This window comes from Bubalus kerabau, chromosome 23, assembly GCF_029407905.1.
Source record: "Bubalus kerabau isolate K-KA32 ecotype Philippines breed swamp buffalo chromosome 23, PCC_UOA_SB_1v2, whole genome shotgun sequence".
Taxonomy (NCBI): Eukaryota; Metazoa; Chordata; class Mammalia; order Artiodactyla; family Bovidae; genus Bubalus; species Bubalus kerabau.
In genome coordinates, this window is record NC_073646.1 from 26,448,781 (window position 1) to 26,475,401 (window position 26,621).

The following is a 26,621-nucleotide window of genomic DNA, read 5'->3' on the forward strand; positions in this document are numbered from 1 at the left end:
CAGAAGGACAAGTACTGCTTAGTCCACTTATATGAGGGACCTAGAGCTGTCTTATCCACAGAGACAGGAAGTAGAATGATAATGGGTGAGGCGGAGAATGGGAATTAGTGTTTAATGGACATCAAGTTTCAGTTTGGGAGGATGAAAAAACATAGAGATGGATGGTGGTGATTGTTGCATAACAAGATGAATGTACTTAATACCACTGAACTGTACAGCTAAAAATGGTTAAAATGGTAAATTTTGTGTTATAGATGTTTTACCACTATTTTCAAAATTAAGAACTTCATTCATCAAAGGACATCTGTGAAATGGCAAGCCCCCAGAGTAAGAAAAGGAATGTGTAATACCTATAAGTAGCAAAGGGTTATAATATGCTTTAAAAAAAAAAAACAACCTTATAAAGCAGTAAGTAAAAGACAAACCATCTAACAGAAGTATAGGTAAATGATGTAAACAGGCACTTTATGCAAGAGAAAATCCAAATCACGATAAACATGAGGAGATGCTCGATCCTGTTAATAACTGCAGAAATGCAAATTGAAAGCCACAATAAGATACCATTTCTCATCATTCATTTGGCAAATTTTAAAAATCTGACAAAAGTTAAGTATTGCCGAGAATAGAACAATGGGAATTCTCACACCACGTGAGCAGGAGTACGAAGTGGTACACCCACTTTGGAAAACAAGATGGCTTTACTTAGTGCAATTAAAGCTACACAAAGCTGACCCAACAATTCTGAGTCCAGATAAACACCACAGCAGATTCTCAAACTGGAGGATGATCAGAATCACCTGGAGGGCTTGTTAAATACAGATTGCCAGCCCTAGACCCAAAGTTTCTTGTTCAGGAGGTCTGGGGTGGGGCTTGAGAATTTACGGTTCTGATAGGCTCCCAGGTGATGCTGCCGCTGCTGGTCTGGGGTCCACATTTGAAGAATCAACAACACAGGGACCTCCCTCATGGTCCAGTGGTCAAGAATCCAATTGCCAATACAGAGGACACAGGTTCGATTCCTGGTCCAGAAATATCCCACATCTGTGGAGCAACTAAAGATGTGGCACGTGCCACAGCTACCGAGCCCACACGCCGAGACCCCGTGTTCCACAACAGAGAAGCCACCAGGATGAGAGGCCTGTGCACAGCAATGAACTGCAGTGCCAAAACTAGAGTGAGCCCTCATCCAGAAACCAAGACCCAGCACAGCCAAACATACATAAAACAAATAAAATTTATTTTTAAAGAACCAACAGCACTACTGATAATAAAACTGAAAATGCCCCAAATATCCACTGAGAGCAAAATGAACAAACACGATGATAGAGCTATGTGGTGGAATATTACACAGAAATAAAAAGGAACAAACTACAGCTACACAATTACTGTAGACTGATTACGTGTATTCCACTGCCCCCCAAATACATATGCTGAAATTCTAAATCCAAATGTGATGGTACTTGGAGGTGGGGCATTGGGGCTGATTAGATCATGAAGGTGGAGGCCTCATCAAAGGGGCCTCATGAAAGAGACCCCAAAGAGCTTCCATCCCTTCTGCCCGGTAAGAACACAGTAAGAAGACATGGGTCTGTGAACCAGGAAGTGGCTTCTCACCAGACACTGAACCTGCCATGCCTTGATCTTGGACTTCCAGCTTCCAAGGTTGTGAGAAATAAATCTCTGTTGTTTTTAGCAGCCTGAATAGACTAAGACAGTGATCAGCATAATGTTAAGCAAAAGAAGCCATACATACAAAAAAATACATCATATAATCATATTGATATAGAAAGGTCAAAAAGTAACTCTATTGTGATTAGGCTTGCATACTGGGTGGTCCATATATGTCCAGAATTGATAAATCTACAGTTACAGAAAGGAGATCATTGGTGGTCTATGTCTGGAGGATTAAGAGAAGATGGCTAAAGGAAACAGTGTTTCTTTTGGGGATGATGAAAATATTCTACAATTTGAGGACTTCCCTGGTGGTCTCTGTCTTCCAATGCAGGAGATGGGGGTTCGATCCCGAGTCAGAGAACTAAGATCCCACATACTGCAGGGCAATTAAGCCCATGCACCACAACTACTGAGCCCTTGTGTCGCAACTAGAGAAGTCCATGTGATGCAATGAAGACCCTGCACAGCCAAAAAATAATGATAATGTTTAAAAGAAAATATTCTATAATTCACAGCGGTAATGACTGCACAACTCTGTCAATACACTGAAAACCATTGAGCCTTAAGGGGACAAACGTATGCTAAGTGAATTATATCTCAATAAAGCTGTTATCCCCAAAACAAAAATTTTTTAACTAACGAATAAAATCAACAGCCTCTTCCCTCGCCACCAGATATGCGTCAGGCAAGGGGTGTGTACAATGAAACCAAGGAGAGAGACACCAAATTTGGAGAAACCACATTCCTTCCTGGTGTCTCTATAATGCACACACGCGCGTGTGCACACACACACACACACACCGGGGCTTTGCCTGCCTTTGGCAAAACCCCTGCTAAATGCCAGAAGCCCATGAGGCCAGAGATCCTCTGGACAAGCAGGTGACCGGGGCGCTCCTGCCAAGAGACACAGGACTCTTTCAACTCAAAATTAAATTTTAAGCAAACGCCTAAGTGAAACAGAGCCCATTGGAGAAAGGCTGGTTCTAGAACCCACGCCAGGCCTGGGGGAGCAAATTCCCGGGTAGCAAATTGGGGCAGGGGTTTCAGCCCTCCCAGGATACTCCCTCTGAAAGGGCTTCTCTCTTAAGCCCATTGCTCCTAGCGGGTTCAAGGTGTAGGTAAGGTCTCAGGGACTTAAAGCCCTCTGCTCCTCACACAGGCTAAAGGCAGCATGTTTGGGGAAGACACATCCCAGACTTCGCGCCTCCAGGGAGCCCGGCAGATGGTTGCAAATGACGAGTCTACAGGAGCCAGCAGATGTGATGCGTGAGGAGCAGAGGGTGCCAGGAGCAACCATGGGGCCCCTCAGCTGCCACCTCCCTCTGCTCCACGCAGCCTCTGACAGCGCTGAGCCAATGGGGCTGCCTCGCTGGGTCAAAACACACAGCAAAGACAACCAAAGAATTTCCTGGGCCTGAGGAGCAGAAGAGGGGCCAGGAGGCCCCCTGGCAGGGTGGAAAGACCCATGAAGTGTGGCAGAGACAGCAAAGGAATGGGATACATCGCTTTGCTGTGTGATCTCAGACAAGTAGCTCAACTTCTCTGAATCCGTTTCGCTGGGTGTAAACCAGAGATAACCGCAAGTCCTCAAACAGCTATCAAAAGAGTTAAATGAACCAAGGGATGTGGAAGTATTTAGCGGTGAGTAGAATTCCGTGCGTGATTCAGCGAAAGTTGGTTGAGAAACACCAACTGAGTTTCACTTCAAGTTAGCTTTCTAGCTGGTTGAGCCAAAGTGAGGAGATAGGGGAAATACAGTGGAATCATCAGTCATTCAAGCTAGTATTGATTGAACCAGACCCTGTGCTAACCCCTAGCGTGGATCATCCCATTTGGTTCTCAGAAGAACTCCACAAAGCGAACGCTATTTATCCCCATTTTTCAGATGAAGAACGTGAACCATAAAGAAGATGAGAAGCATGCCCAAGGTTCACCCCACGTCATCAAACCCACGTCTCCTGCTTGGCAGGTGGATTCTTTACCACTGAGCCACCTTTTAGTCCTTCCCTAGTTACAGGGATTCTTTTCCTATTTTAATAGTTCACATCAACGCAGCTTCCCTGATGTCTCAGTGGGTAAAGAATCCACTTGCCAATGCAGGAGACACAAGAGACACAGGTTCGATCCCTGGGTCAGGAAGATCCCCTAGAGGAGGAAATGGTGACCCACTCCAGTATTCTTGCCTGGAAAAAAGTCCATGAACAGAAGAAGCTGATGGGCTGCAGTCCAAAGGGTCGCAAAGAGTCAGACACCACTGAGTGACTAAGCACACACACGCACTCATCAAGGCAGCAAGTGGAACTGTGAAAGCACAAGGACTTTGCCGCCCGCCAGTCCAGGTTCCAGCCCAGCTCCATCATCACAACCTGTGTAGCCTTGGGCGAGATAACCCTTTGGGCCTCAGTTTCCCCACCCACCAACCAGTTTAAAGACAGCACAAACTCATCAAGTTGCTGGGGGATCAGTGGGGTCTGACATGTTAGCAAAACAGAAATACGTTTTGGTATTATTATTTATTTTAAAGCATCTTGGAAAAATATACCCTGGCACACTAAAACCATGAATGACAGACCTCACTGCTCAGGATGAGGTGAAAATAATTTGACTCTATAAGTGAATCAGTGTAAAGCTAAACAATAAGTGAATAATAATATAGATATTGGGCAGTATACAGCCCAAGTTGGGAAGGCAGTGCAAAATAAGAATTCAGGGACTCTTGCAAGAGTTATTAATAATTTCAAGACCGTAACAGTGCAGCATTAAACCAAATGGAGGGCCCTTCTATGCAGGGAACCCTATGTGACTACAGGTCACGTGTCCACCAAGCTGGCCCTGGTTGCATATTTTGGCAAGGATATGGGCTACATCCTTGGATGTATTCATGCCTTTTATGCATTTCTTGAAACTCATTGAATGTACATTTAAAACCTGTGCATTTTACTGTTTGTATATTGTATCAGTAAAATTATATCAATTTAAAAAGAAATGTGATGAAATAGGATTATAAATCTCCTGCTTATCACACGCAGTGTGGCTCTGCAGTGAGGCACAGGTATAGACTGTATATTGAATGCTGTCTTCTGTAACACAGTCTGTGTATCCCTGATCCCTGCGTACAGTTGTACAGGATGTGCACTGCCCAATCCTATGCCATTCACATAGAAAAACCATGACCCCCCGAGTTGCACAGTGGGTAACCTACACAACTGTCCATGGTAGCCCTGACTGTATAACTTCATTCGAAGAACTCATCATTTGTCTCAAGGGAAGACCCTGTTTGAATGCAAGACTAGAACCAAATAAAGAGTCTTATTGCAAATACCATCCCAAGACCTCCCATCCAGGCAGAAATCTAGAAGGAACCAGCTCATGGATAGACTTTCCTGGGATGTGCAAAGGAGCCATCCTTCAAATTCCTCCAACCCTATGCCATTCAGCAAGTCCTCTTTCCCCAGGGCTACTGAAACCTCTGCTCAGAAGGCCAAAGGGCTGGATTTAAGCATCTGAGCTAATTTCTCACACCAAAGTATGATAAAACCAAGGAGTCATTTCAAAATGTAAATTACCACTGTTTACACTTAACAGAGTCTTCTCACCAAGGAGAAACTGTTTCCAATTATGAAACATGAAAGCTGGTCACCGTTTGGGGTTAATATGACACTTTCGGAGACAGTGAACAGGCGAGACTACCCAGACACCTAATTACCTGGAAAGATAATCTTGAATAATTGGAATTAGAGAAACTAAAGCAATTATTGGATGTTGTGATCTCCGGGAGAAATCCTCCACCAGCACAGGGATTCAATCACTTTTAATAAGAGCACGTAATTAGAGGAATCCAGAATTTCAAAATAAAGTGGCAGAATGAAGGAGGTGGGAGGACCATGTGTGATGCTAGAGAAAATGAGGCTGGAGGCATGGGTGAAAGGAAGGGGAGGTGAGAAAGGATGGGTGGGGTTGGCAGGGTGGGCAGGATCCTGATGAAAAGACCACAAGAGCCTGGAGGATGAGTCTGAATCTAACCTAAATTTGCTGTGTGACTTTGAGCAAGACACTTAACCTCTCTGGGCTCTACCTTCCTTCCACTCTTCAGTCATTCAGCAAATGTCTATTGCACATCTGCCACATGCCTGGCACAAGGATACTGGTCTCACATCTTGGCACAGGCTATTCATTCTGGCAGGAATGACACCCTCCCCCACCGCAGTGCCCCTTATGCAGTAGAAGGAATGCCATTCATCCTCCAGGGCCCTCCCCACATGGGACCCTCCCCACACAGGACCCTCCCCAGATGGCCATCATTCCTCCCACAGACTTCTGGCCACCCACTCTGGGTCCCTGATTCACAGATGATTCTCTACCTCTTTACGTGCTGACCCCACTAGACAGCTCAGAAGCTGGGGAAGGGGGTTCTCCTCGCTGTCCCAGCTCCTGGCATACAGCCTAGCACCAAGGGATGCTGCCACTTGCCTGAGGCAAGGGGGACAAAGGTCCCTACAGGCCTTCCCTGAAAGCAAGGGTGCAGCCTGGCTCCAAGGATGAAATGGCACCAGGTGAGGTGGCCTGTGTTGTGAGTTTGTTGAGAATGGCCAGGCAACGATCTCCTTCTGTAGGAATATTCCATCCCTTTCTTACCTCCACGGAAGCAGCAGGACCATTCAGACAGACAATGATTCCCACCCGCAGTCAGAGGGCTCCTAGAATTAGCTCCATGCTGGCTAGGAATGGCAGCTGAGAGGGAAAAATGGACGTGTGAACCACTCGAGCTGGGCTCCTGCCGCTTTGTGTCCTGAAGTGTGACTCACTGAGATGAAAGAATCAGAGTTCCCATTTGGTCAGGCTCTGGAGGAGTCCAGTTGTTGAATCGCAGACAGTGTCCAACTCTCTGCGACCTCATGGATTGTAGCCCACCCAGGCTCCTCTGTCCATGGGATTTCCCAGGCAAGAATACTGGAGTGGATTGCCATTTCCTTCTCCGTGGGATCTGGAGGACTCTTTACCATCTGAGCCACCACGGTGGTATTAGTGGTAAAAACCTGCCTGCCAGTGCAGATAGACGTAAGAGCAGGTGCGATCCCTGGGTTAGAAAGATCCCCTGGAGGAGGGCATGGCAACCCACTCCAGTATTCTTGCCTGGACAGTTCCATGGACAGAGGAGACTGGTGGGCTATGGTCCATCAGGTTGCAAAGAGTTGGACACAACTGAAGCAACATAGGAGACCAAAGTTGGTGTAACTAACTCAGTCTGGGGACCAGAGAGGACTTCACAGAGTCAGGATCTTTGAGACGTGAAGGTCACAGGGAGGTCCCCAAATAGCCAGGGTGAAAAGATCACCCAGGATTAACGCACAGGCACCAGAATGCACCAGCGACTCTGTTCAGGCTGCAGCCGGCAGGTGACCCGCTCGCAGCTCCCGTGTCAAGAGTCTGGGCAGCTGTGGAAGCTGTTTCTTCTCTCCCTTCCCTTCAGCATGTTCTGATCTATGCATGTTTCAGTTCTATGGCATAAATCAATAAAACGCACTAAATAAATTAAGTGAGCAGCAGAACTGTAAATCGATTTCAGACGGAGAACAGAGAGGTTGAGGGAACCAACAAGAGACAATTATAGGAACTCAAGTGAGAAATGACTCACGCAAGACTCGGGACTGTGGTCGCGGAGCCACCACCTTGTTACACATCCCTGAAATATTAAACAAATGAAGCTTACAAGCTTTGGAGATTGTTTCACAGAAATTGCCAGCTGGTGGCCGCCAGAAATCCCAGCTCTCTGGGAAACCCGAGGAGGAAGCAGACAGAGATGCCTTAAAACACAACTCAGCCCAGACGGGACGAAAGAGACCACGGCTTCCGGAGTTGCAATCCAGGTTTCCAAAGGCAGATAGGACAGCCAGTGTCTAGAACATGGCCCTCGTTCCTTCCTTCCTTCTTTCCTTCCTTTCTTCCTTCATTCAACAAACCTCTATTAAATTCTTGCTGTGTGTCAACTCCATGGCAGCACATGAGCCACTAGAAATCTAGAGAAGATGTAGTGCCTGTCCTCAGGGAGTGTCCAGTCTGGTAGAGGAGATCACCACGAGGCGGAGTGATGGGTTCTAATAAGATGAGCCCTACATGTGTGCACACACACTCAATCATGTCCAACTCTTTGCGACCCCATGGACTGTAGCCCACTAGGTTCCTCTGTCCATGGGATTCTCCAGGCAAGAAGAATACTGGAGCGGGTTGCCATTTCCTTCTCCAAGAGATCTTCCTGGCTCAGGGATCGAACTCGTGTCTCTCGCGTCTCCTGCATTGCCAGGCAAGTTCTTTACCAGCTAAGCCATCTAGGAAGCCTGAGTACCTTCAGAAGATGTCATGTCTCAAGTGGGTTTTAAAGAATACACAGAAGTTTGCCAGGTTGGCAGAGGGAAGAGAATATGCAAAGGCACAGAGGCATGAGCGATGCTGGAGAGTTTGGGGAGAAATGTACAAGACCCACATGAGGGGCTGTAGGAGGTGGAGCAGAACAGGCACACATCAGAACATGAAGGTTCTGTTACATGGTGTATGTCTGGAGCCAGGAAAGGCTTTTAAGCAGGAGGCTGATGGAGCTGGATTTTCACTTTAGAAAGATAATTTAGAATTCAGTGTGGGAATTTTTTCCTTGACTTCTTATGGAAGTATCGCATATACAAAAAAGAGCATAGATCACAAAAGTACAGCTTGATGAACTTTCATAAATTGAACACATCCATGTAACTAGCACCCAGATTAAGAAACAGAAACTCGCCAGCTGCCAGAGCCCTCCACGGGCTCCCTTTCAGTCACACCTGCTCTTCAAGGACAATCTCTGTCCTGGCTTCTGACAGCGGAGATCTGTTTTGCCTATTTTCCAGTTTTATACAAATGGAATCACGTACAATGGGTTCCTGTGACTCTGGCTTCATTTGCCCAGCATCTATGCTGCTGGGAGCAGTTATAGATTACACTCCACGGTGTGTATGAATGGACATTGAAGAATCACAGTGAGTGGTTACTGGTGCAGCCTTGATGGCAAATATGAATCATGACAGGCTCAATACCTTCCTTCCTTCCTTCCTTCATTCTTCATTCAACCATTCATTCACAGTGAGAAACCACCCACCTTTGAGTGGGAGCTCCAACCTCAGATTTAGGAGCTGGGAATTTTCCCCACACCACACCTTGACAAATGACAGGCTAGATCTCTGCTGAGGGGTGGGAGCAGTTAATATAAGAAAAGGACAGAATCCTCATGGACCCCACCCCTCTGTGGCAGGATCAAAGGTGGCAGCCATCATGTCCCCAGCCTTCTGTACTGGAAGGTGACATCCTCTTTGTCCCTTGGCTGGAGCCCTTCCATGATGCCTGATCGCCATCATAGCTGTCTCCCACTCCTGTAGGGCAGGGACTTTCACTTCATTCGTCCCCACACTCCCCTGACCAAAGCCTAGCCCACAGCCTGGATCACAGTAGGTGCTCAGAAAATCTGTGTTGAATTGGAAGCCCTGTGCGCAGATGACAGGCACACAGGGGCAGCTCGGCTGGTTGGTTGGTGGGGGAATGAACAGCCATTACCTCCCCCCAAGCATTTAGGGCACTTTGGGACAAATAAATAAGTCACTTTGGGATGACAGTAAACAGAGGAGACTTTGATAAGCAAATTAATGAGTCGCCCTCAGGATTTCCCTGGTGGCTCTGCCTGCCAATGCAGGGGACATGGAGTCCATCCCTGGCCCAGGAAGATAACACATGCTGTGGAGCAACTAAGCCCGTGCGCCACAATTACTGAGTCAGAGCTCTGGGGCCCAGCGAGCCACAAGTTCTGAAGCCTATGCACCTGAAGCCTGTGCTCCACAAGACAAGCCACCACAATGAGAAGCCCAAGCACTGCAACAAGAGAGGAGCCCCTGCTCACTGCAACTAGCCGTGCAAAGCAACAAAGACCCAGCACAACCAAAAATAAAAATAAATAAAAATTTTTTAAATGAGTCATCCCTACACATATACATCCAGAAATCCAGCTGGGCCAGTTTCAGCACAACCAGCTGCCAATCATCCTTAAGGCCTGTGGTCAGACCCAGGGGTGGTGACCAAGATGATTAGACTATCATTCAGCAAATATTTATTCCCGCTCCATCTTCCCCTCTGCATGGGTCATGCATTTCTTGCCCCATTGAGGTTGTTTGCAACCACGTGACTTGCTTTAGCCAATAGGATGTTCACAGATAGGATGCAAGCAAAGGTTTTAAACGTGCTTGTGCAGTTAGCCACCTTGCATTTTTGTTCCCTCTACCTGGCCCCTAGTCTGAGACTGAAGCCCACCTGATGCAAAGAGGCAACTCTTTGGAAAAGACCCTGATGCTGGGGAAGACCAAAGGCAGGAGGAGGAGGGGACGATAGAGGACAAGATGGTTGGATGGCATCACCGACTCAATGGACATGAGTTTGAGCAAGTTCCAGGAGATGGTGAAGAATAGGGAAGCCTGGAATGCTGCAGCCCATGGGATCACAAAGAGTCGAACACAACTGAGTGACTGAACAACAACCTGGTCCCTAAGATGAACATACATGGAAGAGACTTGAGCCCAGTCTACATCCTGGAACTCAGACAGTCTACATCAGTTAAACCTAAGTCAACCCCAGACATGCAAGCAAAAAAAAAAAAAAAAAAAGGTCAAGTGCCACCAAGTTTGGAGATGGTTAGTTATACAGCATTATGGTGGCTATTGCTAACCAATATGCTAGGCTTGACGATTATCCAGTTGGTCACATTATTTGGTAGGAGAATCTGGCCCCAGGGAATAAGAGACTGAGACTTGGAGAGATAAAGGAAGCTTGAAGCAGAAGATTAGGAAGTTTTTCCTCTGCATTTTCAATATCAAGTTCACAACACATAAACGTTGCTGTTTATCTGCATTTGCATGCTTCATCTTCATAAACTGCTCAAGCATCTTTCATTCCTCCTCCTCTGCCTCCCATGGCCTGCTGGGAACATCTTTGTCAGAGAACCTATTACTCTGCTCTGCCAGCAGGGCTCCTGAGCCCTCCTGGGCTGAGCCCTGGAGGGCCCCGTTCTTGTAAGGGAGAAAGATGTGTGCACAGGTTGCTATTATTCAGCTATGATACAAGATTCTCAAAGTGTACCAGGGATGTAATATGAATGTCCAGCTACAAGGCCTGATTAAATTAATTGTCTCTATGTGATGGGCTATTACACAGTTGTTCTAAAAGATGAAGGTGAGTTCTATGTACTGATATAAAAACAATCTACAATTTTATACACGTATATAAGAATACAGTAAGTCCCCTACATACAAATGAGTCTCATTCTGAAAGCACATTCCTAAGTTCAATTGGTTCATAAGTCCAACAAAGTTTGCCTAGGTACCCAACTAACACAAGCAGCTATGTAGCACTGTACCGTAATAGGTTTATAATACTCTTCACATAAATAATACACAAAAATCAAACACAGAAAATAAAACAGTTTTAATCTCACAGTACAGAACCTTGAAAAGTACAGTGCAACAGCGGGCACACAGGGGCTGGCATCAAGTGAACAGGCAGGAAGAACTATTGACTGGAGGAGGGAGAGGAGGTGGGAGACAGTGGAGCTGACGGACCGTCAGCAACAGGAGACAGAGGGCAGGCTGCAATTTCACTCATGCCTGACGTTGATGAAATGCATGTTCGAATCTTTGAAAGTTTGAAACTTGAAGGAGCATATGTAGGAGACTTACTGTATATATCTGTGTGTGTGTGTGTGTGTGTGAGTGTGAGTCACACAGTCGTGTCCAACTCTGCAATCCCATGGACTGTAGCTCGAAAGGCTCCACTGTCCATGGAATTCTCCAGACAAGAATACTAGAGTACCCATTAGAGTCGGTAGCCATTCCCTTCTCCAGGGGACTCTTCCCAACCCAGGAATTAAACCCGGGTCTCCTGCATTGAAGGAGGATTCTTTACTGTCTGAACCACCAGAGAAGCCTCCGTGTGTGTGTGTGTGTGTGTGTGCACATGTGTGTGTTTATCTATCTACCTACCTATCTTTCATCCTTCTATCCTTCTTCAAGGACTCATAAATCAAACCATTACCAGTGAATATCTAAGGGTGGGCTTATAAGAGACTTTCATTTCTCATTTGTACATGTAAGAATTGCTATAATTTTGATAACAAGTGTATAGAGTAAAAAAAAAATCAATGTTCATATTTTGATTAATTCAATATTGCCAGCATTGCTCTGGGCCCTGGGGATGTTTGTGAGTCACAAACAAGACAGAATTCCTGCCCTCATGGAACCGACAGTCTGTCAGGGGAGACCACTGTTAATCAAAGAAGCACTGGACACGTTTCATATGTGATGCAAAGATAACAAAACAGAGAAGGGAGTGGCAAAGAACGTGGCAAGAGGAAGGCCTGCTCTAAGGATGTTAAAGGAAGGCAGCCTTGAAGATATGACATTCAAGTGATGAGAAGGAAGCAGCTGTGCCCAGAGCCGAGAAAACAGTGTTCCCAGGACAGGAAACAAGTGCAAAGGTCCTGGGGCACACACTAGCTTGGCCGATTCAAGGAACAGTCAGGACTTTGTGGTGCTGGAGAAGACTCTTGAGAGTCCCTTGGAAATCAAACCAGTCTATCCTAAAGGAAAACAATCCTGAACATTCATTGGAAGGACAGACGCTGAAGCTGAAACTCCAATACTCTGGCCACCTGATGCGAAGAGCTGACTCACTGGAAAAGACCCTGATGCCGGAAAAGATTGAGGGCAGGAGGAGAAGAGGGCAACAGAGAATGAGATGGTTAGATAGCATCACCAATTCAATGGACATGAGTTTGTGCAAACTCCAGAAGACAGTCAAGGACAGGGAAGCCTGGCGTGCTGCAGTCCATGGGGTCTCAAAGAATCAAACATGACTTAGCGACCGGACAGCAACAAAAAAGATATTGGAGACTGCAGTGTGGTAACAAGGGGAGGTCTCAGGAGAAGGGCTCCTGTATGTCCAGGGCCGGATCCCCTAGACCGCACCGGCCACAATGAGGATGCTGATTTTTCCTTTGAGCAAGATGGGAGCCAAAGGAAGGTTTTAAACAGGGAACCACATGAGATGATTTATGCTTTCAAAAGATCATTCTGGCCACCAGTGAAACAGGGGGCAAAAATAAAAAGGCATAACCCGTTAAGAGACTGTGGCAGGAATCCAGATGAAAAGTGGATGTGGCTTAGGCTGGTTTAAAATGGAAAGTGATTTCCCACATGAAGCAGAAAGCTAGAATGATCGGGAGAACTAACGAAAATATGCCATGGTAAAAACTCTGATGACAGACACATATTTTGCCAGGGGAGAGAGTAGGGGAGGAAAAGACAGGAGAGTATTGGAGAAAATGGCAAAGACGGGGGCCGTTTTGAGAAGGGCCTCAATCACACACACTCACACACACACACACACAATCACACATACACACAGGCGTGAAAGGCCTAGCTTTTCAGCAGAAGAACCAGGCATTTAAGAGCCAGATGGCTCAAGTTCAAATCCCAGCATCCTAACTATGTGACCTTGGGCAAGTCAATTAACTCTCTAGACCTCAGTCTCCTCATCTGTAAAATGGGGATTAAATGAGCCAATGGGTGTAAAGTTCTCAGAACAGTGCCTGGCACGTGGCAAGCACTGCGGGAAAGCCAGTCCTTGTTAGTGTCACCTAACACTAATGATTATGATTGGATTTTGCAGAGCAGGCAGGAAGTCACAGGGGAAGGGGGGGTGAAGTCAATCTGGCAGAAGAGTGCTCTTAGGAAGAGAACACACGTGGGCTCCAACATTGCCGTGACCCAGAACCAATCCCTCCCACTCTGCAGCTCAGGCTCCTCATCTGTGAAATGGACAGTCAACACGGTGAGGACTCGGTGAGCACACGGAGGGTCAAGGAGCATTACGCTCCTGCAGGTGCCCCTGGGAGGGGCCAGGAGGCTTCGGAACTGGCCACCAAGCTTCCACAACCAAACCCCTCCAGCCCTGAGGGAGACCTTAAGTGCTTGAGAGGCAGGAAGTCCGTGAAAACTGGTCTGCAAAACCAGCCCACTCAGACTCCTTATAAACACTTTCATATACACAGACGGAAGGTCCTCTGCGTGGCCGCCAAGCCCTGAAAGTAAAATCACAAGGCTAGTAAACACAAAGAAACAACTTCTCTGGGGTCCTGGGTCCTCGTAAAAGAAGCAGAAATAAAGCTCCGATGCCCCTAGCAGGAGGCAAGAGAAACCCACCTGCTGCTGTGCATGGACACACATGCCCATGCACACACATCCACACACTCCTTTGTGCACACACACACCTGCCTCCCTGCCCACACTCACCTGCCAGTGTGCACGCAGGCACACACATAAGACACATGTGCACTCTCTCACGGGAGCACCTGCTTATGCCTGCACACCCTCACCCTCAACCAGACATGCACACACATTTACATGTGCACACAAGGAGAAGACTCTTGAGAGTCCCTTGGACTGCGAGGAGATCCAACCAGTCCATCCTAAAGGAAATCAACCCTGAATATTCGTTGGAAGGACTGATGCTGAAGCTGAAGCTCCAATACTTTGGCCACCTGATGCAAAGAGCCGACTCATTGGAAAAGACCCTGATGCTGGGAAAGATTGAAGACAGGAGGATAAGGGGGAGACCGAGAATGAGATGGTTGGATGGCATCACCGACTCAATGGACATGCATTTAAGCAAGCTCCAGGAGATGGTGAAGGACAAGGAAGCCTGGCGTGCTGCAGTCCATGGGACCACAAAGAGTCAGGCATGACTAAACAACTAACAATACCACACGGGTCATGCTTCCTGGAAGTCAGATCTGGAGCAGGGGTGACCCAGAAACTCCCAGGCCTTGGGGATTTGGGGATGGGCATCACAGAGGTTGCCTGAAGATATCGACTTCTAAGATGCAGTACAAGGGTGGGGTATAGAACGTGCACTCTGCCCCTTATGACATGATCCCCAACCTTTTTGGCATCAGGGACTGACTTCGTGGAAGACAATTTTTCTACAGACCAAGGGTCACGGGGAGGGATATTTCTGTATAATTCAAGTGCATTACATTTATTATGCCGATGCTGATCTGACAGGAGGCGGAGCTCAGGCAGTAATGAGAGTGATGCGGAGCAGTTATAAATACAGATGAAGCTTTGCTCACTCACCTCCTCCTCCCTAATCACAGACCAGCACCCATCCATGGCCCAGGGGGTGGGGACCCCTGCCTTATGAGATGTGAGATGTGAGTGGCTTAATGTCTCTAAGCCTCCGTTTCCTCATCTGTCAAGTGGGGTGAGAAAGTCAGCCCCTTCTTCACAAGGTTGTGGGGAGATTTCCAAGTTAATACATTCAACGTACATGGCCCAGTGCCCAGCACATGGTATCCAATAAATCAAATATCAGTCATTTATTGGCAGCTGTATTCATAGTATTTTCTGGAGATTCAGTTTGAAAGGTACAGTCTGAGTTGCTCAGCCCTGGCCATATGCAGGTGTCGACTTTTAAGATGCAGTACAAGGGCTGGGTACGGAGTGTGGGAGGGAAGAAAAGGAAACAGAGGCGGCAGTCCCCACGGCCACAAGTTTGCTCAGCAGGGGAGCCCAGCCTCTTCTTGGGCCTGAGGGCACTTCGGGCCTCCTGTCACAGGCCCCTCAGTCTCACGAGCTGTCACCTGGCCAGAGCTCTCCAAGGGGACAGTGTGTGCAAGATAAGAATGTCATCAGCCTCAATGGCACACACCCCCTGCCTACGCCGTCTCTGCCAACACCTTGGAGGGGTTAGAGTCCTAGCCCGCCAGGCTCTTAAACCTCCTAACACTGCACAGAAACCCCAAATTCAGCCCTACCAGCAGGGGGTGTGGGTGGCCATATGTCCTGGACTTAATTTCCCCTGACTCATGCTTGCCAAGGGCTTCCCTGGCAGCTCAGTGGTAAAGAATCCTCCTGCAATGCAGGAGACATGGGTTGAATCCCTGGGTCAGGAAGATCCCCTGGAGGAGGAAATGGCAACCCACTCCAATACTTTTGCCTGGGAAATCCCATGGATGGAGGAGCCTGGCAGGCTCTAGTCCATGGGGTCGCAAAAGAGTCAGACATGACTTAGTGACTGAACAATGACAGTGCCTACCAAGGCCCTCCATATTTGTATAAGATGTATACAAATATAGGACTCCAATATATAGGACTGAACTCTTGCCTGTTTCCCGATCCCAACTCCCAGGACCAGAGCCCTCTCCTAATCTCCAGGCTGTTTAAAGGGACCTGCACACCCATTCTCTCTTGGCAGGGGCTCTCCTTGGTGGTGGGGCATAGGCAGGAGGGGAAGCAGCCTGCCCCACGTTCTTGTGACAGCACGGCCTCCAGTATCCATTCTCCTGCTCCCCCACAATGATAGAACCCCTGACTTTTAGCTAAGCCCACGGTTGCTGATTAAGACCTCGTTTCCCTGACTCCTTTGCAGCTCTAATCAAGTTCTGGCAAAGAGAAAATGAGCCCATGTCATGGGCCAACTTCTGGGAACCCAGTTGACATGCAAGATTTGCCCGTTCTTTCTTGCCCTTCCTCTATCCTGTTGCCTGGAGTACAGATGTGACAGCTGGAGCCCTAACCGCCCTCTTAGACCAAGAGGGCAAAGGATGATGGAGAGGGCCCTCAAGTGCTGGGATCCTGAGGACTGTATGGAGCATATCCACTCTGGATTTCAAACCTTTATAAAAGTTATAAACACATTTCTCCACTGAAGCCAGTTATTTGGGGTCACCTGGTGGCTCGGTTAAGAATCTGCCTGCAATGCAGGAGACCCGGGTTTGACCCCTGGATCAGGAAAGTTCTCCTGGAGAAGAGAATGTCTACCCACTTCAGTACTCTTGCCTGGAGAATCCCATGGACAGAGGAGCCTGGTGGGCTCAGTTCATGGGGTCACAAAGAGTTGGAAACAACTGAGCGACTAACACTTACTTACACTTTACTTCCAACTAAACGTAATGCCTCTTACATATGCTGCAGCCCACTCCCAGTCATCCTATCTGAGTGTCACTGGGCTCAGAATCTGATATCCAGCCCTGAACACCAATGGCTCCTCTTTGAAAGGAAGTGTCCAATCAGGCTGAACCTCCCCACACCTGTGAGAGGACAGAAACAGAACATCTGGCTTCCCTCCTTCCCAAGGACAAGCCCTACACTGGGAGGCAATGTCCCCAGCGCTGTCTTGCCTGACCCCAAATTCCACACACCCATTCTACCTCCCCCAAAGTCCCAGCAAGCTGTAGAAGTAATGGAAGTGGAAGGAGTCTCAGGACCACACACCCACTGTGGGTAGGGAGAGTGGCAGAGGGCAAGATGAGGACCCTCCACCTGCCTCTCCCACTGCTCTGACTGCTCAAGGAACTCAGAGCTTTGCAGCAGGATCCTGGCCCCCTGGGGTGCCACCACCCAGGGGTGCTCATGGACAGGCTCTCCCAGGGCTGCGGGAAGTGTCCCAGAGGGCGAGGCTTGCATGCCTGAGCTGGGCACACCTACCTTTCTCTGAAGCCGGGGCCAGGTCAATGAAGCTGCGGCATTTTTCACCTTTGGGGGGAGAAAGAAAAGAAAGGTTTTCAGAATATGAGAGGAAGTGAGAGCTTCGGGCTTTCACCTCTCCCCCTTCCAGGAGCCCCAGATTGAGCCGCCACCCAAGCATGTCTAACCCAAGCAGCCTCTTTCTCTAACCTTAATTCCCAGAAAGCTAACGCCATGATTAATGTGGATGGCAAAGATGCAAACTCAATGGACAACCCCCACTGTGATGCCACCTCCTGTCACCTCCCAGCGCAATCCATCCAGCCTTATCACTTGCACCTCCTCAAAGCCCTGTGGCCCTTTCCTCGGCCTCCACCCCATCCAGGCTCAGCAGGACCAGGGCAGAAGCCATCACTGGGCTCCCCGGGCCTCTGCCTGATCCACTTTCCACACTGCAGCTGGAGGGGTATTTTCACACCATACATTATATCACAGGCACACATGCAAGAACACACACTCCTGCTCAAAACATCATCCCAAAATCAAGCCCAGATTCCTTTACATGGACTCAGGACTGGCCTCCATCGGCCTCTCCATCCACACTCCATCCCTGCCTCCTCCCCTCCCAGGGTTCCCTGGTGGCTCAGATGGTTAAGAATCTGCTTGCAATGCAGGAGACCTGGGTTCGATCCCTGGGTCAGGAAAGATCCCCTGGAGAAGAGAATGGCAACCTACTCCAGTATTCTTGCCTGGAGAATTCCATGGACAGAGGAGCCTGGCAGGCCACAGTCCATGGGTCACAAAGAGTCAGACAGAACTGAGTGACTAACACTTTAAGAACGCATGGATTTTGAATGCATCACCGTAAACTTTCTTTGTTATATTTTTCCTCTCAAAGAAAATTTTCCCTAGAAAGGGAAAATTTTTACCATCAAATTCATATGAGCAGCAAGGGCCCCATTAAGACTTTGTGGACCCTAGGCTCTTTCACCTTTGTGGTCTCTGCCTCAATAAAAAATTAAATTAGAAATAATATTTTAACAAATGCATTGGTTAAAGATTAATACATTAACATTATTTCTGGTTTGCCAAAAAGTTCATTCAGGTTTTTCCATAATACCTTACGGAAACACTGGAATCAACTTTTTACCCAACTCAGTGTATTGAAATTTTTCTCTTTTTCTTTGATTCTAAAAGAAATTAAAATATTTTTATAGACTTTTGTTCTGACTTTGTACCTTGAAATCTTGCTGAATTCATTTATTCTAGTAGTTTTTAGTGGATTCTTATAATGTACTATATACAAGAATGTATATATACTATATACAATTCCATGGACAGAGGAGTTTGGCAGGCTACAGTCCATGAGGTCACAAAGAATCGGACATGGCGGAGCATATACACGTCGATATTCCTTTCATAGATACTCTTTATCAACTGGCAGAGCTCTCTTCTATTCCTAGTTTGTTGAGTAGTTTTATTATAAAAGTATGTTTGCTTTCTCTTTAATCCTTTACAGCCTGCAATGTAGTTCTGAGAATCCCTATTTTAGAGACAAGCAAACTGAGGCTCTGAACTTTCAGTGACTTGCTCAAGACCACATAGGCAGTAAGTGACACATTCAACCCAGGTCCATAGGCTCCAAACTCCATGCCCTGAAGTTTTTCCAGCTATCTATTCCCATTTGCAGAGCTTCAGGGTCCTGAAAGCAACTCTCTGAGAACATACCTCCACATACATGGGGAAAATCCTCTAGGGGCTAAATAAAATGACTCTCACGCTTCCATTTCCAACTACGTGGACAAGACCAAACTGAAGATGTTTGAGCAGAGATGGTCAAAATCTCTGCAGTGGCCCACACTGCCTGTGCAGGGCAAAGCTGAGGTTTAAGGAAAAATAATAGTGATGACATAAGAAAGCCTGGATATATCAATGGTCAACAAGTCTAATGACGAAAACCCAAACTCAGAAGAGATTTTTTTTGGCTCTAAACCCTTAGTTCCATGACAAAAGTTAGCTAACCATTTGTGAGAAAGGTATAAAACTAACATATTGGCTAATTGCTTTTAGAAGTAGTTCTTAAAACATTAATGCTTTTTACGATCATTATTAAGTCTATATGTGGAACAAGGGATTTCGTTTGGGTATAAAACTGAAGACAAGTGTGCTTATCTGTTGGCACTGAGGCTTGTCAATTAGATCATGGAGCTGTGGCCTGTGACCGCCACCTAAGGGCAGCATACCTTCCTTGAACCACGGAAGCAGAAAGCTGGTGATGATGGTGGTTTAGTTGCTCAGTTGTGTTTGACTCTTGCAACTCCACAGACTGCAGCCCAGCAGACTCCTCTGTCCATGGGATCTTGTTTCGGAGCACAGGCTCCAGGACACACAGGCTTCAGTTGTGGCTGAATCTCCCCGAGGCATGTGGGGTCTTCCTAGACCAGGGATTGAACCAGGCAAGAAATACTGGAGTGGGTTGCCATCTTCCTCTCCAGGAGATCTTCCCAACCAAGGGGTCGAAATCAGGTCTCCTGCATTGCAATGCAGTTTGGTTCAGTTGAGTCACTCAGGCGTGTCCAACTCTTTGCAACCCCGTGGACTGCAGCACACCAGGACTCCCTGTCCATCACCAACTCCCGGAGCTTGCTCAAACTCATGTCCATCGAGTCGATGATGCCATCCAACCATCTCATCCTCTGTTGTCCCCTTCACCTCCTGCTGTCAATCTTCCCCAGCATCCGGGTCTTTTCCAATGAGTCAGTTCTTCCCATCAGGTGGCCAAAGTATTATAGTTTCAGCTTCAGCATCAGTCCTTCCATGAATGAATATTCAGGACTGATTTCCTTTAGGATTGGCTGATTTGATCTCCTTGCAGTCCAAGGGACTCTCAAGAGTCTTTTCCAATACCACAGTTCAAAAGCATCAATTCTTCAGCATTCAGCTTTCTTTATAGTCCAACTCTCACATCCATACATGACTACTGGAAAAACCATAGCTTTGACTAGATGGGCCTTTGTTGGCAAACTAATGTCTCTGCTTTTTAATAAGCTGTCTAGGTTGATCATAGCTTTTCTTCCAAGGAGCAAGTGTCTTTTAATTTCATGGCTGCAGTCACTATCTGCAGTGATTTTGGAGCCCAAGAAAATGAAGTCTGTCACTGTTTCCATTGTTTCCCCATCTATTTGCCATGAGATAAGGGGACTGGATGCTATGATCTTAGTTTTTTGAATGTTGAGTTTTAAGCCAGCTTTTTCAGTCTCCTCTTTCACTTTCATCAAGAGGCTCTTTAGTTCTTCTTCACTTTCTGCCATAAAGGTGGCGTCATCTGTGTATCTGAGGTTATTGGTATTTCTCCCGGCAATCTTGATTCCAGCTTGTGCTTCATCCAGCCCAGCATTTCACATGATGTACTCTGCATTGTAGATGGAATCTTTATCAGTTGAGCCACCAGGGAAGCCAGGAAGGATCCTAAAGGTCACCCAGCGTAAGTGTTTCTCAGCCCTGGGAAGCCCACCCACAGACATTCTGATTTAGTTGGTCACCAGGAGGCCTAAACATCAGTGGGTTTTCAAAGCCCCCAGGTGGTTCTAGTCAGACAACCAGGGTAAGATTCACACTCTAATCTGATCTGTAAAAACATCTATTTTTGAAGCTTCCCTGATGCTCCAGTGGTTAAGAATCTGCCTGCTAATGCAGGGAACATTGGTTCAATCCCTAATCTAGGAAGACCCCACGTGCCTCGGGGAAATTAAGCCACAACTGAAGCCTATGCATCCTGGAGCCTGTGCTCCGAAACAAGAGAAGCCACAGCAATGAGAAGCCCGCGCACCACACGGAAGAAAAGCCCTGCTCACCACAGCTAGAGAAAGCCAGCACACGTTAACAAAGACCCAGCGCAGCCAAAAATAAACATATTTATTTTATATATATTTTTAAAATACATATATCTTATTTTAAATATATATTTTTAAATAAAAATCTCGATTTTCAGCATTAGAAAAGCAATAGTAAGTCATTTTAGTGGCGGTCGGTGATACCGCACTGGACACTCCTTCAAGCAGCAGTGTTTATGGGGCAGGAGAGCAGGGGGGCCAAGGCCTGAGCTCTGGAATCAGTAGGGCTGGGCCCGAATCCTGACTCCATCACTTCCTGTCACATGAGTTCCCAGTCGTTCTGGACCTTGAGTTCCTACTCTGTAGAACAGGCACAGACCTGTAGGGGTGTTAGAAAGACTCAACATGGGCAAAGAACTTAGGACGCCTGAAACAGAGTGAGAGCTTAGGGACTTCCCTGGTGGCCCAGTGGCTAAGACTCCACGCTCCCAATGCAGGGGGCCTGGGTTCGATCCCTGGTCAGGGAAATAGATCCCACATGCTGTAACCAAGAGTTTGCATGCTGCAACTAAAAAGATCCTACGTGCTGCGACTAAAGATTCCACGTGACACAACTAAGACCTGGCACAGCCAAACAAACCCATAAATGCAATATTTTTTTTTAAGAAAAAAAGAGTAGGAGCTTAGGAGATGGTGACTGTCATCATTGTCTCCTTCCACACAGGGGTCAGAGAGGACATGGGACTTTGTGAGAGGAAAGACAAGACTGACCTGTGACCCAACACCACGGAGTTGGTGGCATGTGGCCATGGAGCCAGACCTGCCTGGGTTCCAGCCTGGCTCCATCCCTTACTAGACGTGCAACATCAACACGAACATTTTAGTGCCTCAGTTTCCCTATCTAGAAAAATGACGGTCACGAATGCTAGTGTTTCTATAGTGCTTATTACAGGGTGGATCCGTAGGGGTCAGTGCCGACAGCAGGTGGCAAGGCAAGGGCCGCTCAGCAGCCAGGAGTCCAGCCGAGTGGTAGGTACAGGGATAAAAGGGGTTCCCCTATGGCCCCACGCCTTCCATTGTTCCCCTCAAACCCCTGGACACTGCCTGCTAGCTGCCTCATTTGTGCCCCCTTGAAGATGCCCTTTGGCCCATCACTCATTCCGCCTCTGAGCCCCTCTGACCTCCTTCCCCCGGAAGACCAGAGGTTCTCCCAAAAGTCCTGAAAACTTCACATCACCACAGGGCTGGGAGGGAACCTGCATTATGTGAAGTCTGAATTTCCTACTATCCCAGAGAATGGATATTCAGTCCCATGAGGACCAGAGAAATAAACTCATGGGAAGCGCTTCGCCTGTAAGAAGTGACTCAGACCCACCATAGCCTCAAAGGGAAACATCCTGCACGAGGATCTTCATCCTTGCCTCTCGCTCCAAGGTCCGTGGTCAACGGATGGGACTTGGAACCCAGCCCCAACGCAAGGGTAGCCAATTCATGAGCTCTCAATACCCAGCAATGACTGGGGAAGCCTGTGTGGACTGGGTAACCTAGACGGTGTACGCTCTATCTAAAGGAATATGAATTAACATCCTGGCCATCTGGACTGGTCAGGGTCCTGGCAGGAAACAGATGGCACCCTGGAAGGGGCTCGCCGCAGACTGCTAAGCGAAGGGTCTATTCACAGACGTGGGGACAGGGGTGAGGGTCCAGCAACAGTGGGGAGCCCTCAGCTCCAGCCTGAAGGGGCTGGGGAGGGAAAGGAGGCTGCGAGAGGTGAAGCCACAGAGAAGGACATGACCCTTGGAGTTCAGCCGCGCCAAAACAGGTATCAGAACCAGAAACTCTGGGGTAGGACCCGAGAAGCTGCGTCTCTGACAAATTCCCAGGGCCTGCTGATGCTGCTGATCTGGGGACCACACAGTCCTTAGAGGAATGTGGTCACTGTCAAACTTCAACAGGGTGAGAACTAGACAAGGTAGGAGGACCACCCCAACTTTTTAAAAAATGGATTTATCTTCATTTTTTTGGCCGCACTGGCTCTTCACTGCTCCATTCAGGCTTTCTCTAGCTGTGGTGAGCAGGGGCTACTCTTCCATTCGGTGCACGGGCTTCTCCTTGCGGTGGCTTCTCCAGCTGCCGAGGACGGGCTCTAGAGCGAGTGGGCTTTGGTAGTTATAGCGCACGGGTTTTGTTGCCTTGCGGCATGTGGGATCTTCCCAGACCAGCGATCAAACTCGTGTCCCCTGCACTGGCAGGCAGGTCCTGGACCACCAGGGAAGTCTCAACCCGAGCTTTCTCCCCCTTCTGCCCTCTGATTTCCTGCCGATGCCTCCCGCTGGCTGGAACCCAAGAGAAAGCAGAGGACGCAGGAGTCTGCACACTACACCTAAGTAGGGCAGTCTCTCACGGCACAGGGGGCAGAGGACAGACGTGGAGGGGTGAACAGCCAACAACCAGTATGCCACCCTACCCAAGGTGGCCCTCACCCCTCCTTAGCCATCACCCTCATCCCCTCATCCTGCATGCTTCTCTCTTTCATAACCTTACCACAGTCTCCATCTAAAATGATCTTGTGTATGCATGTGGTCATGTGTTTATCATCTGGGTCCTCTATGGGATGCGTGTGGACTTTTCCTCTACATGGGTTATATATACACGTAGCTATGCCTGGGCTGTGGGCTTGACCACATTCTGGACCATTCTGAAAACAATTCAACAGTGCAGATGAAATCACTCCCTCTCTTTGTCTCTCTCTCCTTCACTGTCTCTCTCTCTCTCGCAATCCTAGGAATCCAATCACAACCAGCAGTGATACTTGAGGATGTTTGGATTAATTTTGATCCCTAAAAATATTCTTCTCTTTGGTTCCCAATACCAGTGTTTGATATTCATGCAATTATATTCAGTGAACATTCATTGAGCACCTACTATGTGTCAGGCACCACTCAAGGTGCTGGGGGGACGCAGCAGTGAACCAGGAGGCAAGTGCCTGCCCTCATGGAGCCGCTGATCTAATGTTAAAGTGTATGTATCAAGCACTCAGAATTCTTGCACCAAAAGAGGACGTTTCCCAGCTCATCTGAACAGTATTCAGATGCATATACTCAAACAAAACTAAGTCAGAAGGATACATGGACTCCTATGTTCATAGCAGCACTATTCACAATAGCCAAGGCATGGAAGCAACCTAGATGTCAGTCGACAGATGAATGGATAAAGATGTGTTGCATATATACAATGGATACCACTCAGCCATAAAAAAGAAGGCAATAATGCCATTTGCAGCAGCATGGATGCAACTCGAGACTATCATACTATGTGAAGTAAGTCAAAAAGAAAGACGAATACCATAGATCACTCATACATGGAGTCTAACATATGACACAAATGAACCTATCTGTGAAACAGAAATAGACTCATGGACATAAAGAACAAACTGGCAGGTCTCAGGGGCAGGGGCTTGGGGGAGGGATGGAGTGGGAAGTTGGGGTTAGCAGATGTAAGCTATTATATGTAGAATGGATAAACAGCAAGGTTCCACTGTACACCCCAGACGACCATATTCAACATCCTGTGATAAACCATAATGGAAAAGAATATAAAAAGAATCTACATATGTGTGTGTGTGTGTGTGTGTGTGTGTATAACTAAATCACCTTGCGGTACAGCAGAAATTAATACAACATTGTAAATCAACTCGATGAAAATTAAAATTAGTAAATAAACAGTGCCCAGATAGCACCTCTGAGACAAGTGGAAGCTCCGTGACCACGTGTCTCATTTGCTGCTGTGTCCTCACAGGCTGTACAGTAACAGGTGCTCCAGACGTGACACAGTGATGGAAAGAGTAAATGAAGAGCATTTCACAAACGGCCTTTGCCAAGGATTACACCTTATGGGGGCGGCTCTACAGAACCCTACAGATGTGGCCATCACACCTGCATGTCAAGGTGAGACCAGAAAGTGAGCTCTAGAGCATCTCGGGGCCCACCTGAGAGGAGAGAGGCAATCAGAGAGGCATTCCAGCCTCACAGCCGCCAAGACGCAGAGGGCTTGGAGCCCGGAGATCAGCCTGGAGGTGATATTTTTGATGGCCACCTTTCACCTCCTTTTCTGCTGCTTGTTGCCTGGTGGTTCAGATTTACAACCTCCCTTTTCCCACCTCTCAATCTCAACATCTTCTCTCCCTCCATTTCCCCATATTTCACCCACCCCCAGCCTTCAAGTTCGCCGGCTCCCCCACCACAAATCAAGTATTATCCACCAACCACCTGCCCCACCCTGAAGGGATGTCTCCCTGAATTTCTAGTGTTTCACCTCCCAAGACACTGTCCCCTTCTACTTCAGGCACAGCTTGGCCCCTGTGGTACTGTCAACAGCAGATCTATCCACCACCAGGTAGAAGCTAGAGGATCCAGTGACCCAAGAAGAGTCCAGAGCAAGCAGCATGCTAAGAACTTGGCACACATCACAACTGTATGAAGTCAGCATTCATCCCCACTTTACAGATGAGGAAACTGAGGCTCACACAAGCAAAGTGACCTACCCAAGGTTACAGAGCCAGGGAGCAGGAGAACTGCGAGCTGGACCCAGGTCTGTATCTTTCCAAAGTGCTTTCCATCACGAAGGAGACTGACTTGTACAGAGGAGGCGGGGACCAAGGGCATTCCACAGCCAGACTAGCTTGTTTGGACTCCAGCGATTCAACACTGTCTCTGAAATACACTTTTTAACCATCATAATATGGGGAGTTCCTATCCTTTGCAAAAGCAGAGAGGCTAGTATCAGAGTCCCATGTCCCCATCCCAGCTTGAAAATTGTTGCTCCATGGTCAGTCTTTTTTTCTCTCTGCACCCACCACCCCCACCTCTAGTGGCGCTGCTGCTGTTGTTCAATCAGTAAGTCGTGTCCAACTCTGGGCAACCCCATGAACTGCAGCACGCCAGGCCTCCCGTTCTGGAGTCTGCTCAAACTCAAGTCCATTGAGTTGATGATGCCATTCAACCATCACATCCTCTGTCATCCCCTTCTCCTCCTGCTCTCAATCTTTCCCACCATCAGGGTCTTTTCAGAGTTGGCTCTTCACATCAGGTGGCCAAAGTATTGGAGTTTCAGCTTCAGTATCAGTCCTTCCAATGAATATTGAGGGTTGATTTCCTTTAGGATTGACTGGCTTGATCTTGCTGTCCAAGGGACTGTTACGAGTCTTCTCCAGCATCACAATTCAAAAGCATCAATTCTTTGGCACTCAGCCTTCTTTATGGTCCAGCTCTCACAGCTGTACTTGACTACTAATGGGGTTATCTTGAAACAAATCTTAAAGGTTTGTATCTAAATGTCTCTTTGAAAGGTTTGCTTCCTTGCTCAGAAAAGACAAATGGAAAGTCATTTCTTCCTAAACCCTGTGGCGTCACCCTACTGGGGCTGTTGACTTTTAGCATTACAGGAATAAAATACGCAACCCAAGAGGTCCTGACCTGCTCCGGCTGTTGACTCCTTCCGACCCGCTGTCTGGGACCTGGCTGAGCTAAGCGTGAGGGCGGCTCGGAATTGCCCTCAATATCTTCAGTGTGTCAGCTGGTGCTCT

General features: G+C 47.6%; 1 protein-coding gene across 2 annotated transcripts in view; it reads right to left on the reverse strand.

Moving 5' to 3' along the window:
- GSG1L (GSG1 like) overlaps positions 1-26,621 on the reverse strand; it is a 251,359-nt gene that overhangs the window by 145,948 nt on the left and 78,790 nt on the right. For both annotated transcript variants that reach the window (XM_055561621.1, XM_055561620.1), the window contains exon 2: positions 17,226-17,273. In XM_055561621.1, coding sequence (XP_055417596.1) covers positions 17,226-17,273 — 48 coding nt within the window. The remainder of the gene's footprint in view (positions 1-17,225; positions 17,274-26,621) is intronic.